Source organism: Periplaneta americana, chromosome 5 (genome assembly GCF_040183065.1).
Source record: "Periplaneta americana isolate PAMFEO1 chromosome 5, P.americana_PAMFEO1_priV1, whole genome shotgun sequence".
Classification (NCBI taxonomy): Eukaryota; Metazoa; Arthropoda; class Insecta; order Blattodea; family Blattidae; genus Periplaneta; species Periplaneta americana.
The window spans coordinates 60,764,899-60,783,991 of NC_091121.1; the positions used below are offsets into that span (position 1 = coordinate 60,764,899).

General features: G+C 37.9%; 1 protein-coding gene across 2 annotated transcripts in view; it reads left to right on the forward strand.

Annotated features, from left to right (window-relative positions):
* L (zinc finger protein Lobe) overlaps nt 1–10,726 on the forward strand; it is a 1,127,861-nt gene extending 1,117,135 nt beyond the window's left edge. For both annotated transcript variants that reach the window (XM_069825789.1, XM_069825790.1), the window contains 3 exons: nt 2,801–3,868; nt 5,284–5,664; nt 6,994–10,726. In XM_069825789.1, the coding sequence (XP_069681890.1) occupies nt 2,801–3,868; nt 5,284–5,664; nt 6,994–7,908 (2,364 nt within the window). In that variant the 3' untranslated portion in view covers nt 7,909–10,726. The remainder of the gene's footprint in view (nt 1–2,800; nt 3,869–5,283; nt 5,665–6,993) is intronic.
* The last annotated feature ends 8,367 nt before the right edge of the window (nt 10,727–19,093 follow it).

The window sequence follows — 19,093 nt, forward strand, 5'->3', positions numbered from 1 at the left end:
GGGTGAGCGTGGAAGAAAGAGAAAGCTGTATCGAACAATTTCGAGGGAAAAATTGTTCCGGGGCCGGGTATCGAACCCGATACCTTTGGTTAAACGTACTAACGCTCTACCAACGAGTTACCCGGGAACTCTACCAGTCACCGATCCAATTTTTCCCTCTATATCCACAGACCTCAAAGTGGGCTGACAACTGTCAAGCAACCACCAATGAGTGCACAGTAACTCTGTGTGACTTAAATTGTGGTTTTCTGGTAACGAACAGTGGCGTATATTGTACAAATCAAGCTTTCAGGTATAACTCCCTGTAAAGTTGATTTGAATAATTTCGAGGGAAAAATTGTTCCGGAACCGGGTATCGGACCCGGGACTTCTGGTTAAACGTACCACTGCTCTACCAACTGAGCTACCCGGGAACTCTACCAGACACCGATCCAATTTTACCCTCTGTATCCACAGACCTCAAAGTGGGCTGACAACCGTCAAGCAACCAACATCGAGTGCACACTAACTCTGTGTGATTTAAATTGTGGTTTTCTGTTAACGAACAGTGACGTGTGATAGAAAACTATATTACTCTAAACATTGCAGACAACCAAATTTTGTAGCACAGGATATGTGTGATCTAGAGTTTAAAGTATGCAAGCCGGGTTCGATACCCGGCCCCGGAACAATTTTTCCCCTCGAAATTATTCAAATGAACTTTACAGGGAGTTATACCGGAAAGCTTGATTTGCAGAAAGCTGTATCGTCCTTAAAATGAGGCAGTGCATTGCGGAGAGAATAGTTGAACGCACCGTATACAATTTGGCGAGTATCTGGGAAAACATAATAGGCTTTATTGTGTGTAAGTCGCAACCATCTCGTTTAGTAGATTTGTGTTTGCTCATAATGTCATTTCATAATAAAAAATTTAATTTGCAGGATGATACACGAAGTATAACCCTCGCAGTTCTACAGGTAATTTTGAGCAAAAAGTGTCATAGGAACATTGGTCCAATTATTAATAGTCTTTTTATTTATTGTAAAAAATCTATAGGCCCTACGTCGTAATCTGAACCTGGCTTGTAACTTGTTTGCGCTTTAAAAAAGCAATGGGGTCTGTACTGAGGAGAGTAGGGTTCCGTTATGACTGGAAGTACGGGCAGAGGGATACAATAGGTCAGCTGTCGAAGCATTTCGTAATTTTACATTGGAAGATGTCCCTTTAGAGGCCATGTGACATAACTTACCTATGTATTACCAAAAAGATGGTGGCCCCACTTTTCACGTGCAACTCACCTTGTGTACCAGAGTCTGCCTGGGTAGGTTAGTCGGTATAGCGCTTGCTTTCTGTGCTCGAGGTTGCGGGTTCGAGCCCGGCCCAGGTCGATGTCATTTACGTGTGCTTAAATACGATAGACTCATGTCAGTAGATTTACTGGCATGTAAAAGAACTCCTGCGGGACAAAATTCCGCCACACCGGCGACGCTGGTACTATAACCACGGCAGTTGCGAGCGTCGTTAAAAAAAAACATAATTTAAATTGTTTTGTGTACCAGACGAATGTACAAACAAGAGAACAATATTACTTTCTCGTATTGTGAACGCTGCTACGTTCATCAGCTGTGCCGAGCTACGAAATGCTATGCGCGCCATTTACTTCCGTGCGGCCAAGTGTCTTGAAGTAGGCTACAAAAGAAGCATTTGAAAATCTGTTTTCAAACTGATGTAGTCTATAATTATTTTCTGTTTATTGCAGTATTTTGAATAATCTTTGTATACATTTTTAATTGATTTACTTTACTTTTGGTCACAACCGCTTCTACTTTCTTAGATTGCGAATAGCTGTAACTTCCTAAATATTGATAATCGGACTTATGTTCATATGACTTTTTTGCTCCAAATGATCTGATTCCTAAACCGCGGGTCATACTTTTTTAATCACTCTGCATATGGGGCTTAAATTCATTGCACTTATCTGTCATATTAGAAATAAATACTTACTTAATATTTTGTTAATAAATTACTAATCAATAAGAAACCAAACCAAATGAATCTTAGTAGGTAGTCAAAAATGAATTAAATATATAGGTATCTTAACTAAAAATTACATACTTACGCCTCTAAGTTATATAAATTGGCTACAAGTGATTTGCGTATGACGTTTATTTCTTGACTTACATCTTATGCTTTCCGTCCAGCAATCTGTAACCCGCAAGTCTTCATAGAAATATGTTTATATAGATTTTATTCGTCTTCTCTTTCCCTAGTACCCAAGATTTGCAGTTATATCAAAGTAAAGGTAAATTCACTATATTTTTACATGCTGTCATTAATGTTTACCTTCGTCTGATTTTTTAATCGCTGTACTGTAGGCCTACCACAGGCACAGAAAACTGAATTTATTGAATTTCTCTTGTAAACATTTTGTTCGGGTAAATGTAATATTATATCATGCCCTATCGGGGGTGACGTATTTTCAGTCAGAAAATCGAATGAAGAAGTAATGCCATTAACCTCATGTAGTGGATTTGTTGCATAGAAAATGTATTTGTTGATAAATGAAAATGGGTAGGTTAAAGCAAAATTCTGACAAGGAACATGTCGAGTCATAATCTCTCTGGCACATTGCCTTTTACGTATAGTGGTATCCGTTAACGTATTGTACATGAATGAGGTACATAAATTAAGAAAGAACTATCAATTTATCCGATATCAGTGAGAAGAGCAAACAGTTTAGTTTTCAAGTGCTCGTAAGGAAAATCACCTGAACTTTGGTATTAATGGTGATGGTGATGGTGATCTCACGTTACCTTGCAGGTCATGAACGCGAACGGAACAAGTTCAGCAGAAAATCTGAGTCAGCAGCAGAAGTCCCCAAAGAGCAAGGCATCTGGAGTGACTCCATCATCAACAGCACTCACAAACAGCAACAACTCGTCTGCATCTAGCAACAGCACCAGCCGTAACAGCAGCAACAACGTTGAGAGCGGAAGCAGCAAGAAGGGCGATCAGGCCAGCAACAACTGCTGCTGCGACATCTGTGACCGCTGCGATTTCGGAAGCGAGGCAGAACTCGTAGCGCACCGGAAACTGGTGCACCATATCAAGCCGACGACGGGAAAGAACGGCGCGGTCAGTCTCCACTGTGCGTACTGCAGCGAGAACTGCAAGTCGCGCACGGAGCTGGAGAACCACATGAAAACACACTCACAGGGTAGCAGCGGTTCAGGGAAACACAAGTGCAATATATGTGACGAACTGTGTCCGTCAGCAGCCGTGTTGGCCGAGCACAAGCTGACGCACTGCAAGGTGATATCCGGAAGTACGTGCACACAGTGCAAGGCCACTCTCATAAGCGAGGAACAGTTCTACACACACTTGCAGCAACACAGTTCCAACAATAACAACAACTCTAGTGCTCAAACGAACACTAACAGTGCACACCAACAAGTCGTGTTGCCAACCCCGTGTGTTGTCTGCAGGCAAACGCTGATATCCGACATAGAAGTGAGGATGCACGCGAGGTTCCACCTCAAGAACTCGGCGGCTCTCACGGCCTCGGAACCCATGTACCAATGCTGTCTGTGCTTGAAACAGTTCGAGATGCAGAACCTCATAGTAGCAGGCGGCAGTAACGGAGTTGTGCCGAGTGTTCAGGGAGCGACGTACGTGTGCAAAGACTGCTATCACTGTCATAGCAAAGCATCGCCATCACAGCAGCAACAGACATCTCAGCAGCAACAGCAGCAGTTGGGTCATGCTCTCCAGCAGCAGGAACAGGCGTATCGCTGCTCTGAATGCCAAGTGAAGTTTGAGACCAGCTCTGCACTCGAATCGCATCTTGTGTCGGTTCACAGGAAAACTTACCAGTGCATAAAATGCCAGGTAAGACATTTCACGTAACATTACTTTCAATCTGACTTAGATATGCAGCCATTTTATTTATTAATGATATTTAAAATGAATTGCCGTTTCGGTATATCTTAGTTTATTATTTCACTTAAAAAATTTGAAATAGCCTATATTCGCGTTCTGTACTGTTTTAGTTTGTCATTTCATATAGGTTAAGGAATTCAAATTACTTCGTGTTTCGGATTATTTTAGCCTATTATTTCATTTATTTTTAGGCCTACTATGGTTATGTTTCCCGAAATTTAATTATTTCACGTTATAATAGTATTTTTTCTCGGTGGCATTACTTCCCTTTGTTAGGTACAGTTTTTGGCCAGTTTATTAGTCCATTATTTCTCGGTGACATTACTTCTCTTTGTTAGTTACAATTTTTGGCCAGTTCATTAGGCCATTATTTCTCGGTGACATTACTTCTGTTTGTTACAGTTTTTGGCCAGTTTATTAGTCCATTATTTCTCGGTGGCATTACTTCTCTTTGTTAGTTACAATTTTTGGCCAGTAAGAATTGCAATGCGTTCTAATTTCGATATTGCCATTTCACTTAATTATTTCTGCTTGTTTGTTCATTTATGCTATTATATTGTTATAGTCCGACCATCGGATCTGTGCCCCCGTAAGATATGCGAACTGAACCTTAATTCCTTTTCAGCCTCGGCAATTCATTTCTCTCCCTGTATTCCTATTTCTCTCTTTTCTATCCCTCTCTCTTTCTCTTCCCCACTACTCACAATTTTGAGCCTTCTTGCGGGACAGTTTATTTGCACTTGCAGTCCAGTGTTGTCAACTCAACAAGAATACTGTAGCACGGAGTGGTGAAAGAAATATTATTAAGCAATTAATAGCATTTTGCATAAGTCAATCAGCGTCATTAGACCTACTTAAATTAAATTATGAATAAGTAATAATTAATCTTACAGTATTATGAACAATATTCAAGAGACATGACACTGTTTGACGGAAGTTTGGCAACATCCCTACTCGGCAAGGTTCGTGACGTAGTGGGAGAGAAACGGGTGGAATGGGGTGAGTAGAGGCGTTAACTTTTCAAAGAACGACGACAGCGCTGAAGGGACATAGATCCGATGGTCCGACAGTATTTCCCTTTTCGATATTATTTGTGATCTATTTCACTTAAGATTACTTCCAATTGTTGATCTAGTTAAGAGACCATTTCATTATTTTACATAAAAGTTATGTGTTCTCGTCTTGCCATTGAGTTTATTATTATTATTATTATTATTATTAGTATAACCACCATCAGCACTTATAGACCTAATTATTTCTTAGATAAGTATTATTTTCCACGTATGATCACATCTGGGTATATAAATAAATGTTCACAATAATTTTTTCCCCTCTTTATTACTCTTGTGTGAATCTGTTCTCAGGTGAGTTTTGAGACAGAGCGCGAGATACAGATGCACGTGGCCACGCATTTGTTGACAGAAGGCAGCAGCCACGAGTGTCATCTGTGTCGCCGGATGCTGGCGACGCCACTGAAGCTCCAGGCACACCTCATCGAGCACACTTTCGCGGGTTGTGGCAGTTTCACCTGCTACCTCTGCAGCGCCGTGTTCACGGCAGCTCAAGGCCTGCAGCAGCACATGCTGGAGCACGGGCTGGCTGCCCGGCCCTACGACTGCTCTCGCTGTAGTCTGCGGTTCTTCTTCCGTGCAGAATTGGACAACCACAGCTACAGCCATCTTGAAGAAGACGCAGTGGCCATGGCAAATCCATCTGTGTTGTTGGACGGGGATATGGCGAGCAAGGTCTGATTCCAAATAAGCTATATTAAATTAATGCATACTCTTTCCAAAGGTGCTATGAACAGGATCGGTCGTTTTGGCCGCTGATCTCCACTGTTCGTGCATGGAAGCATTGGCGGAGAGAGAACCGTTTCCTTGGGGAGGGGCAAAGCAAAACCATAGAATCTCGATATAACGAGGTTTCGAGGATATAATTTACCTCCTTCCCTGTTATAGCTTGTCCTTGGTACAGTATATCGGAATATGATCATTTAATAAAAGTATTTTTGGGGGCATGTTTCTTACAGTGTTACATCTCTATCCACGATGTTTCGGACCGAGTTGTATAGGGCTTCAACTGTAGGTCTACTACAAATTATAATAGGGCGTAACTATAGACAGAGTTATGGGAGGGTATGTGGGGGCACTGTTTCCCACCAAATTTATCTAAACTTTTTTTTTTTCTATTAACATTACAAAATATTGAATTTAAAAGACTTTTCTTGCTTTTGTTTATGAATGGGATATTATTTGTAAATGCTACCATCGTACCATCTTCCTGGAAAATGGCTGTTTTCACAAAAAAATCTTTGGACTATGATTGTTTTATGAAAACTACTGAAAATTTCCACTTCTTTAACATGGGACTATGGTGTTTTTTTTTTTCACTGACACCTAATTCAGTAGATGACCACTGCAGACTTCTAATACAGGAGTACAGGCTGTTACAAAAGAAACATTACAGTGCTTCCATTCCTCAAACGAGGTATAGAAATTCTTATACATTCAGAAATTTAAAATAAATATTATAGTCTATACACATGATCTGAAGACATTAATTCGTCAATTTAAGCACAGAAACTTAATCATAAACAAAAGCAAGAAAAGTCTTTTGCATTCAATATTTTCTAATGTTAATAGAAAAAAAAAGAGTTCAGACAAGTTTGGGGGATAGTACCCTCCTATAACTCCGCCTATTCATGGAAGTGAGCCTGTACTATAACAAGCACTGTTGAATAAAAACCATAGGGTTATTCAAAACTATCGAATGTTACGCATAACAAACCTTGAAAATGGTGTGAAATGTAACGATAGATTTTCTTAGCTAGGTAAAATAAGTAGTCGTCGTAGTTTTTGCTGTTATTGACATTTTTTAGACTGCTGTAGCTATTTTTTGTAACACGTTGATGTGTAAAAATGCATGTGTTTTACTTTATACAAAATAAAGTGATACTTATGAAATAGGAAATCGTCAAATAATGGCCAAACCTTTGGAATAAAAGTGGATAGAGGAATGTAATCATTTTGTTGGGAATATTAATAATTTTAACTGTTCTTTTTTTTTCCTAACAGGCTGCCTATTACCACCACATGAGCGCAAATGGAACTTACGAAACTTCCACTCCAGACATGCATTATTATAAAACACTAGTTCAAGAATCTTCCAAACAACAGAAACACAAGAGCAATAAGAGCCACAGCAGTAAAGGAGGAGCACTGTTGAAATGCTTGGAATGTAACAAAGAATTCAGCAGCATTTTGGGTCTCCAAGCTCATCAACGACATCACAAACAGCCTTTAAATACAAACAAGAAGGTTTACACTTGCAACGAATGTGGGAAAGAATTTGGAATGGCAAGGAATCTCAGTGTTCACATGCGGTCACATCACGAAGACCATAACGGCGAAGAACGAGTCTCCGAAGATTTAAACATTGCTTCTGAAGAACAATACCAGTCTGAGGGAAGCAAGACAGGATCTACGCACGCATGTATTCTATGTCGTAAAGATTTCCCAGATGCAGAAACGTTGGAATCGCATGTAGCTTCACAGCATTTCCGCTGCCAGCAATGTGGTGAGATATTTGTTCGTCAGCGTCATCTTGCAGAACACATCAGGAAGGTACATTCTGTAGAAGAGGATCAGTACATCACTGGAGATCACGTGGCGACGGACATAAACCCATTAGAGATGAAACAAGAGCCGATTACAATTAAAGAAGAAAACGAAGATGAAAACATTGACGTATCGTCATTAACTCCCACCGCTGAGCAGCAGTTCGCTGTCTCCCCTGAGCACCATTCCGGAGAACAAGCAGACAATCGCGTAACGAATTCACAAGGTAACGAACCGGCACACCTGAATATTCAAAGTCATCCTTCTTCTCCAAACGGTGCAAAACCAAACAGTGGAGCCAATAATAATGACGATGATGGACGATCAAGCTCGTCTCCAGCACCGCCAGGCGATGGTGACAGCGTTCACTAAGAATTCCGGGTTGTGACGTTGGTGTTTGCCAAAAGGTGGCTCATAAAGCCGCGGAAATAGTAACTTAATGAAAAACTTGTAGGTACGAATACAAGAAATGGAATAAATGCTTCCAAACGTGGGACCTTTAAAAAATGTAAATGAGTTCTTTTTTTTCTTTTATTTATTTTTGTATAAATGAACTCTGAAACATCTAAACAAGTTGTGAGGTAAGGTACTGACGAGACAAGCAGTAAAAGCTCAAGAATATTGTTCAAAAGTACAGTACAAAATGTGCAGTACATTGTCATCCAACGGCATTCAAAATTATAAAAAACCGATTAGATTTAGAGAGGATGATGCTTCGTATTGATGACAGTTTGTCAGTTATTGTAAAGGTTTAATCTTATGATTGTAAACAGAAGACATGTTTCCATCCACACTTCAGGGGTGTAATTTTCTGCATTAACATTTTAGTTTCTGCAGTTATCTGTACCTAATTTGACAGGAGTTTGACAGAGATGGAACAGGAATGGTCAATAGTATACGTACTTGCTCACATTACTAACTCACAACACCAGAGCAGAATGATGTGTGTTTAGATTCAAAGACAGCTTGTAATACCACTTCACGAATATTGTTATAACAGTCGTGGGCAATTCAGACTGACTCGTGAGAGCTACATTCAGAAATGCGCTTGAGATTAACCTCATCCTTGGCCAATATTTGTATAGACGAATATAATTTCAACAGACTCAGCAATAGACAATTATGTGTGTTTTTATATTTTGTTAATTATATAATTCCGTAAACGAGTAATATTAAATATGAAATAGCGGGTTTAACCGATTTAACCTCTATCTGCCGGGAACTGCAATTCCTGTTGCATGATCCGTTTGTCAGGTTTTATCAGGATACCTAATGTAAACTGTGTGAGTTCGCAACTTTTCGCGGGAAATTCCTCCTTGCTCACACATATAGTAGTTCACACAGTTGGTAAAGGTTAATTCACTGGTAGCATAATGTGATGTAATAGGAAGTAACTGCAATTTTGAGGTGCTGTATTTTTGCATTTTGGGGAAAGCTGTATCCATAACAGCTCAAAAAGATTAGGTGCAGTTTTAATGTTTTTCGTGATTCTGTATTTTTTCTATCAGCATAAATATCACCCACCATTTCTATTAAGCTCCGTTACAATGCATATCGGCAAAGCTCTGGTTTGCCTTGTATATAAGATGCACTTTTATATTATATATTGCTATTTGTGTACGCAACAACACTTATAGGTTCAACGGCTGAACCAAAGGCTACAGTCTCACTGTAAATAAAACAATGAGCACATCAGTAAACTCTGGAGCTCTCATAGTTGACCAAATTGTGTTTTTGTGACCTTTCCTTTGTTAGGTCGGAATTACAGTTTGGTCAAAGTCGAACGTTATTGTTGGGTTCTCAGGAGAAAGAATCACGACACCAGAAGGGCATCTTTTGTTAATAGTGAGGAAATTGTAACACCTTAGTCTATCAAAGTGCCATCTACTGTGTAGCTGTCTCTTGTCAAATGAATTGCCTCCCGCTGTGTTATCCACTACAGCAAATCATAACTTACTGGTGACATTGTCCTTTAGCTACAACTTCTCATAATGTATCCGTATTTTAAAAGTCATTTGAAACCTATCCCACTAAAATAATTTACTGACTTGTTGTATCTTTGAGGTGACTGTACGTAACCTTTCACTATAAATACAGATATAAATGCATGCACAGGTCCATTGTTCTGACTGTTCAAAGTAAGTGTTCAAACGGATGACATGTATTACAACATTATAAGTATTCAGTTGGGTTGGCCCTACCTGTCTACCTTCTAGGTATTTCGCTCAATTTTGGGGTGTGCGGTCACTTTCTGTATCTTTGTTCTGTGTAGATATTGGTTGTTTAGTGAGCTGGGGAATTTGTTGGAACTCCTCTTTTCCATGTGGTAAGACAATGAGTAATATATGTGATGCTGAAATTGACAACTCTGCAAACTTCAAGTCAGAGTTCTGTGTTATAAATTTGTATCGAAAAGATGTACCATTAACATTTGTTTGAAAGACTTTTTGTTATTTTATTTTTAATTGTTTTGTGGGAAATTACATTTAGGTGCATATAAAATCAATATATTACTAGTACATATGTAAATAATAACATTACTTAGGAGCACTGATTTCTTAAAAATGTTTATTGTATTAAAAATATTATTGCTATATAAAATATGTGGGGTGGCAGGATATTCATGTAGGGACCAAAAATGGTTAAAGAAGGTAGCATCTTTGTTATATTCCTTCTATTTATAATATTTTGAAGGAAAACGTGGGAAAAAAATGTGAAGAAAAGTTAAGGATTTTCAGATTCAAATCTATGCACATTCCTGTCCTCTGTGACAATTTAAATTATTTTATTCTTATTGTCATTATTATTGTTATCATAAAATTGTTTTTGTTTATAGCTGGGCAGTTTTTGGGAAGTACATAATTGTACAAGTAGTTAACATTTTGTGGGGGAACAATTTTGAACAAGATATGTTTTTGTATGTTGGTTATTCCCTTACCCTTGAGGTTGTTGTGTAGTTTTTGAATGGAACTTCCCACCTAATATGACACACTCCCTCACACATCACAATATCTCCAGTCTTGATGCAATATTATTGTATGTAGTAGATATTTATATTCACAAAACAACGACAACTCAATGGGGACAGTTGTATTGTTTTAATCAAGGTGAGGAGGTTCCGTAACTTTTGTTTAATTGAAAAGCCAAAGTATAACAATAATAAAGTTTTACGTAAAATTCAAAACATTAACATCTACACTTCTCATATTCTGATATTTTGAAGATTACAAACCTGAAGCCAGAATCCTAGCATCATATTTTTATCCTCTCTTCCTGTTACGTTTCTTTTAATTATGCAGTTGAAATACTGTTAAGACTCTATTACAGTACATCGTTGGATTCTTCAGTGGTGATGAAGATGTTAAGCGAAGAGCTGTAACCATACTGGCTATGTATCTGGCCAGATTTGCAGCTGCAGTACAGTACGCGACTGAAAACAGTGAAAGAAACCATGTGTTTTGTGAAATATAGGAGGTCACAAAGTATTTTGTTTGTTTTTTTACAGCCGCATAAAGTAGAAAGTGCATACGTAATGCACATTGCTTTGTCACAGCTTCAATTATTTATATTGAACAACGTGTTACTTTTTTCGAAGGAAACCCGTTGTTTTTTTAGTAGGAACAAAAATTATGAAAACAGGAAATTATGTAAAAAATTGTTTGAAAAAAGAGCTTTGAAAATTAGAATCACTAGTACGTACAGTTTGTTCCTTTCTGTTAATTAGAAAAGATGCATGTATAAAATTTTAAACAGTATAGCAAAAAATAGTGTACAGTATGAAAAATATATTTGTAATTCAGCTTGCTTCAATACAATCGCAAGTTTTTATCAAGGAAGATAACCATTTCCAAAAATGTTACTGTTTTTTAGAGGTTGTCTAATTTCATTAAATATGCAAACGAATATTATGATTCTTCATTTTTCTATATACACTTTTAACACATATATAACTTTTAAATTTCCAATTTCTTTACTGTATTAATCTTTAGAATTTACCTTGCTTTACTATCAATGACTAGGCTTTGGACGATGAAGCACAAGACTTCGAAACTAATCAAGCAAGGTAAATCCTAAAGATTAGCATTAAAGAAATTGGAAATTTAATAAGGAATATTGTCAGTTGCCATTCCAAAGTATTAATGAAATTTATTGCGTTGTTAAGGGGAGATTCCACTGTAAATAATAAAATTTTCCAAAAAAAAAATTGATTATTTCACTCCTTTAGAATGTAGGCCTATACAATGTATAAAAACATATATGGGTCATTTCAGAAAAAATTTTAAGAACATGCCAGTGATGTCATGAATTTTTTTGGGCTTTCAATATAATAATGTTATTATAAAATAAATTAATCTGCCAACTATGACCTCCATATCATTAATATTTTAGTCATACGGATGACTGACAAATGGGTGGTAGTTACATGCTATCCATAATGTGAAATATTCTAGACACCCTATATGAAGTATCGTCGAAACTAAAGAGACGCCATTGTAAACCTGAACAATCATATTTTAATTAATTTTTGTTATGACGGTTGAAAATCGCTTGCTATGTGTGGCGGTCGCGAGACGTCATAACTCGATGAGTAGGCCTAATCTCAAACCCGTGTGTTTTCTACCTGACCTTGATCGCGCAGCTGGAGCTGATAGTATACCGGTACGTCTGGAAGCATTTGTTTAAAGTTGTGATTGGATTGAAAATGCCAAAATCTGAAAGTCGTTTTCAGTATTAGTCGTGTTGTAACGCTTTCGGACTCCAAGGACATATGAGAAAGACAGGTAGTAGAAAAGTTATCGAATGGATGCGAGAAAAAAACCGAATTTAGTGACAGGTGATGCAATATGCAATTAGTGTTATATCGAATTATCAAAAATAGCATCCGCGGGCTGTAGTGAACAAAGTGATGTGAGGAAATCGAGCGAAGAAGAATGTGTATCGGGGACTGATATTGAGTCGAAATCTAGCGAAGAATAGTAGGATGTTCCACCAGAAATTAAAGAGGAGGCCACAATAAGCTATTTAAATCAATTATTAACGCCCCTTGGACAGTCTCCTGTTTCTAAACGTAAGTTGTCTCGCGGCAAAGAAAGCCAGTGCCGTGAACGAAACAGTAAAATACTGTATTTAATGTAGGGAATAAAAGTAACGATGGCGAAGAAATGATCGCACAATTTAAGGAAAAATGTTCTAATGTACACTCAACGAACGAAAAATATATGGTTTTAACCTGTTTACCCAAAAGCTGGAGCGTAAACAAAATAATGTCAGGATTCGGCGTTTCGCTGATCTGTAAATTGACACAAAACCATAAACAGCATCACGCGGCAGTGACTACAATCTTACGACGGGATAGCCTACCTGCTAAGCTTTGTTTCGGTGAGTTACTTTTATTAAAAACTAGCATGGTATTTAAGTCTACATTCTAAAATTTTCATAGTGAAAATCAATACCCAAAAGAATTAAACACATGTTTTTTCGTCTGTAAAAATGAATTTCATTTTGTGTTCTATATTTTTTAAATTATTTTACGGCGGGTAACTATTTAAAAAATTATATATTCTTTTCATTTTGAGAGCATTTATAAACTAAACTCTCGTTTTTTGAATTGCATTGAAATCATTTTTCCATCTACTTTTACATAGTAAGAAAACTTCGACGAATGAAGCCATGTTCTTTGCTAAACCAATATTTTAAATGCTGATTACTGCCAAACTATGAAGAATATAAATATAATATTGCATGAAATTCATATTTTGAACATACAGAATAACCTACTACAATGTTTTTAACTTTTGAGACATCATGGTTCAAAAACATACTTTTTTGGATGGAATGACCCATATGTTACAAGACTCGGTGTAGGTAGATGGGTACCACGTGATCATATTTTATTAATAAACTCATGTCCAGAAACTCTTTGTTTACGTGCTACCATCTCTGAAATATGGAGGAGGACATGGGCAGTACGGATCACAAAAGCTAGGAAAGAAGTAAAAAAGACAATTGAAATGCTGTAAGCAAACAGCATTTTAATCAACTATAAAAGATGCTCCAAATTGCTGCCACCAACTTCGATACATTTTGTGCATCGCTTAGTTATGTTATGTCGAACTCTTGGAAAGATTCCCGGCATATCTCGGATGACTCCAGCTGCTACTTGAATTCGTGCCACAATATCTTGTTGCGTCTCCACGGGAGTCTTGTACACTAGGATTAATTTCATGTAGACTACCCCTAGAAAAAGAAATCCAATGGTGTCAGATCAGGTGAGCGAGGAGACCAGGCTACTGGCCTCCATGTCCAATTCATCTGTTGCCAAAGATGTCATTCGAGTGGCCACGTACCTCATGATCAAAGTGTGCTGAAGCGCCATCGTGGAGTCTAATGGTTTGTTTACCTACAGTCATCACCCTCCCATTTCGGAGGCTCTAGCGCGTAAACAGAGAGTCTCTGGACATGGGTGCAATTTCAATTGTCTTTTTTACTTCTTTCCTAGCTTTTGTAATCTGTACTGCTTATGTCCTTCTCCACATTTCAGACACGCTAGCATGTAAACAAAGGGTTTCTGGACATGGGTTTATTAACAAAATATAATCACATGTTACCCATCTACCTACCACGGAGCCTTGCAACATATATTTTATTTTCATATCCCAAATGGATTTAGTTCAGTTCTGATTACAAATATGTTTATTTTTTTAATTAAGGCTGTAAGGGGGCATGGCACTTAAAGAGCTGTCAAAATGATTTTTTCATCGAACAATTATTTTTTACAAATTTCTAATTACAAATCCAGTAACTTTTCGTTCTAAAGTTGGCTTCCTGAAGTTACTAGATGAATGTAGCGGAGGAGAATTTTAATTTAGATAAATACTTATTTTACTTTCAGATCCATTTTTCCGTAAGTTTATTTTTCTTAACACTAATGTTTTTATGTCAAATATTAATCAATCTGGATGAAATTTTTACTGCAAGTATTTATGAGGTAGCTGCATGTTTCTATGCATTTATTTTGTGGAAATGCTGTTGGTTAATTTATTTTTTTTTTCATGAATTTTAGGAAAAATAGCATTTTTAAAATTTCAATTTCTTTTTTTCAAAGAGAATATATGAGATATTTCATAAAATGAATGCCTGGAAGTCTTTCTCTATATCTTGTGAATGTAAAAAACGAAGCTTAAAAATTGAGATCTTCTACTGAAAGTTTATATATACGCCTCAGAGCCACAACTTCCCGCATTATATTTTTAACGTAATAAAATATTTATATAAAGCTTGCAGGATCTTTAGTAGCCACTGGTATTGACGCTCTGCTATTGAGAGCAGAAGTGATTACCTCACAAAACTTGTGAATAGGAAGTCCAATATCCACATGTGTTATCTAATTCTTTAATAACTAATATCAGAGTCTAATGCTGTTAGTCCTGTTGGCTTCTGATTCATATCTCGTCACTGCTCGGGCGAGTTTCCAACCCTACTCTGTCTTTTACAAAATATAAAATTTTCAGAAATTTTTGTCTGCCTAGGACATGCGTTACGGAATGCACACTGGTTTGAGTCCTCATCAGGGGAGAAATTTTCTCATGAAATTTCTGCCAGTGTATGGGACCGATGCCCACTCATCATCGTGATGCACTGGGGAGGTAGCGAAATCCGGTTACGAAAGCCAGCTATAACGACTGGGAGGATTATCGTACTAACCACACGATACCTCCATTCTGGTTGGATGATGACTGATCGGTCTGGGCCTTAAAAGGGCTGTAGCGCCACGGATTATTGTTATTATTATTAAACTGCTACAATTAGAATAAACCACAGTCAAATTTTATTTTTCATTGACTCTAATGCACATACTATGTGGATATCACTCCGATAGCTTATATTGTTTACATTCTGTATACACAATAGACAATAAGTACATATCAATTAAGATGTTAACATATGAACACACAGGGAAATAAAATTGTAGATCCATTGAAAAGCCTTTGATGAAACAGTTCACACCTTTATGAGACGAAAGTGAGATTCATAGGCTTAAACCCAGATTATTCGTGATGATGAGGATTATACTTAATTAAATTTAGAAATCTTCTCACAATTTGTGAGCTATCACAAGGGACAAAGAGTACTCAACCATATAAATATGTTCCCAAGTTCATTGAACTGAAATTCGCACAACAAATTTGCTATTTATGCCAGGAAGTAGAATTTCAATTGAGGGGCTGGGTGCAAGAAGGGCATTTTAGAGGATGTGCCCTTTTTGAGTAAAACGCTTTATTGTGTTCTCTGATCTGTTATGCATATGATCACCAAGTTGTAGTTCAATACTGTGATCATAGAGGTCAGGAGTACCCAAAATGTAAAGGCGTGCATAGATCACATTATTACGGTTTGAATTTTCAACATCAATTTTCTCAAAACTTGCATTTGAGAGAAGTGTCTTTCTTGCACCCAACTCCTTAATTACTGTACATAACTACAGCGCCTTACGTGATAGGCAACCAATGAAACTATCTACGTAAAAATATTAAATATTAATTCAATGAAACTATGTTGTCAGTGAAGTTGCCGATGCAGCAAGGTATTTTGCAATTTTAGCCCATGCGCACTACTTTATTTCAACTCTCAATAGGAGTTAATCCTTTTAGATACTTCTACTCACGTAGATGATAACCGATTCGGAAACGTTTCGTATAATATAATCTGAGCATCGTACTTACAGTAATTATAATGAAGTGACAACTGATATTTTATTTTTTATAGCTCCAAATGTAGTATTACTAACACAAATTCTAATTATTAATATCAATTATTATTTAAATTACTACTTATTAATACTACATTATTAATGCTACTACTATCGGAATATAACTTTTCATTAACATTTTCATAGCTAATGAATGTCTGCTGATGAAATCATGTATATACTGAGAGGCGAGACCTGGCATGTGAGCTACAAGAGAGGGGAAAAGGATGGGAGATAAGAAACAAAGTTTGTTTCAGTGTAGTTAATATTATGCGATTCTACCGACTCGGAATTTCATTTCAGATTAAAAACTTATTTTCCCCCTCATATCCACAGGTGATACAGCCATTATGCGTGATAAGGTCACTGGACAGGTCTTGCCTCCCCTACTATAGTTACCAATAGTGATTTAAGATAATGTGGCGTGCTTCATTCTACTAGGCATAATAATGCAATTTACTGAAGAAATGAGAGAAATCATAAAAATTTTAGTCACGATAATTGACCACGAGAAACAAATAACATTCTCTTGAATAATAGGTCACAACGCCACCGTACAGCTTCCTTTTTGGAACGAGCAAACATGCGGGAATTTGAGGTTTAGTCGACATAATTAGAGGGTCCAAGGAGGTGACTATGTTATCTGAAGTGCGAGTCGTCTGACTGGATTAAATTACTTAGATCTTCTGGCAGATTCGATTAGGAATATTGTGCGGAGCCATAGATGTAGCTTTGAGTTTGGGAAGCTAGACTCGTTTCCAGACTGCTCTCGGGCGTGGGTTCGAAACTTGGTTAAGCTTCCTTCTGAGATTTCTTCAACTGTAAGGCGACTTCAAGTAGTTATACGGCGAATCCTTGGGCTCATCTAGCCAAATTACTTTGACATTTTCAATTCTACCGACACCGGATGACCGTGCAGTTGGGACAATTTCGTTATATACCCGTCTTGATTTTAAATAAAAATTAGTCTGTAATAAAATTTGCTGCTGACAGATAATTATTTTTGTTATATAATTCTATTTAACTTCTCTTACGGTGGTCCAGTGGCTAGAACGCTGGACAGGTGTTCTATACCTCGCGTACTATCGATTTATGACTTGTGTTGGACAAGCCCGTGGTCTAGGTAACATAGGAGTTTTCTCCAAGAGCTCCGTTTCCCCTTGGCATCTCAACAAATATCCATCATCATCTTTTCTCTCTTCTTCTATGGCACACCCTGGGCAATGACTCTGTCGGTTAAATTGATCTACACAACTGGATATCCTCCTATGCACACCCTGGGCAACGACTCTGCGGTAAATTGATTTACACAACTGGATATCCTCCTATGCACACCCTAGGCAACGACTCTGTCGGTAAATTGATCTACACAACTGGATATCCTCTTATGCACACTCTGGGCAACGACTCTGTTGGAAAATTGATCTACACAACTGGATATCCTCCTATGCACACCCTGGGCAACAACTCTGTCGGTAAATTGATCTATACAACTGGATATCCTCCTATGCTCACCCTGGGCAACGACTCTATTGGATAATTGATCTACACAACTGGATATCCTACTATGCACACCCTGGGCAACGACTCTGTCGATAAATTGATCTACATAACTGGATATCCTCCTATGCACACCCTAGGCAACGACTCTGTCGGTAAATTGATCTACACAACTGGATATCCTCCTATGCACACCCTAGGCAACGACTCTGTCGGTAAATTGATTTACACAACTGGATATCCTCCTATGCACACCCTAGGCAACGACTCTGTCGGTAAATTGATTTTCACAACTGGATATCTTCCTATGCACACCCTGGGCAACGACTCTGTCGGTAAATTGATTTACACAACTGGATATCCTCCTATGCACACCCTAGGCAACGACTCTGTCGGTAAATTGATCTACACAACTGGATATCCTCTTATGCACACCCTGGGCAACGACTCTGTTGGAAAATTGATCTACACACCTGGGTATCCTCCTATACACACCCTGGGCAACGACTCTGTCGGTAAATTGATCTATACAACTGGATATCCTCCTATGCACACCCTGGGCAATGACTCTGTCGGTTAAATTGATCTACACAGCTGGATATCCTCCTATGCACACCCTGGGAAATGACTCTGTCGGTTAAATTGATCTACACAACTGGATATCCTCCTATGCACACCTGGGCAACGACTCTGTCGGTAAATTGATCTACACAACTGGATATCCTCCTATGCACACCCTGGGCAATGACTCTGTCGGTTAAATTGATCTACACAACTGGATATCCTCCTATGCACACCTGGGCAACGACTCTGTTGGTAAATTGATCTACACAACTGGCTTATTATGGGTGAATTACGAACAGTCAAGTATCCGCCATTAGGGGAAAAAACCTCTCTTCCCAGACACACAGACAGACCCACGATCGTCATCTATTTACATAAAATAGACAATACACGTCATTTGATTGGATCTGAATTTCAAAATTTAATACTCTGCTGTCAAACTGTCATAATTGGGGTTTAAGATAGATTGTCAAGCTAGCATATTCAAGTCTATAATTATTCCAGAATCGGTCGTAAAGTGTTGGTTACCGCTAGGAGCGCAATTCTGTGCACAAAGCTCTACGTTGAGATATCGTTAAATGAGAGTACGTAACAAATTTCTATGCTACTCCTGTTACTTCATTCTTGATCCTCCATCTGTCAGTTGTAGTAGTTATTCTTCAGTCCAGTTCTCGGTAACGGATCTAGCAGATAAGTTTTTCCGTTCCTCTTTCCCTATTGTGCTGATGATGGAACGGATATGTA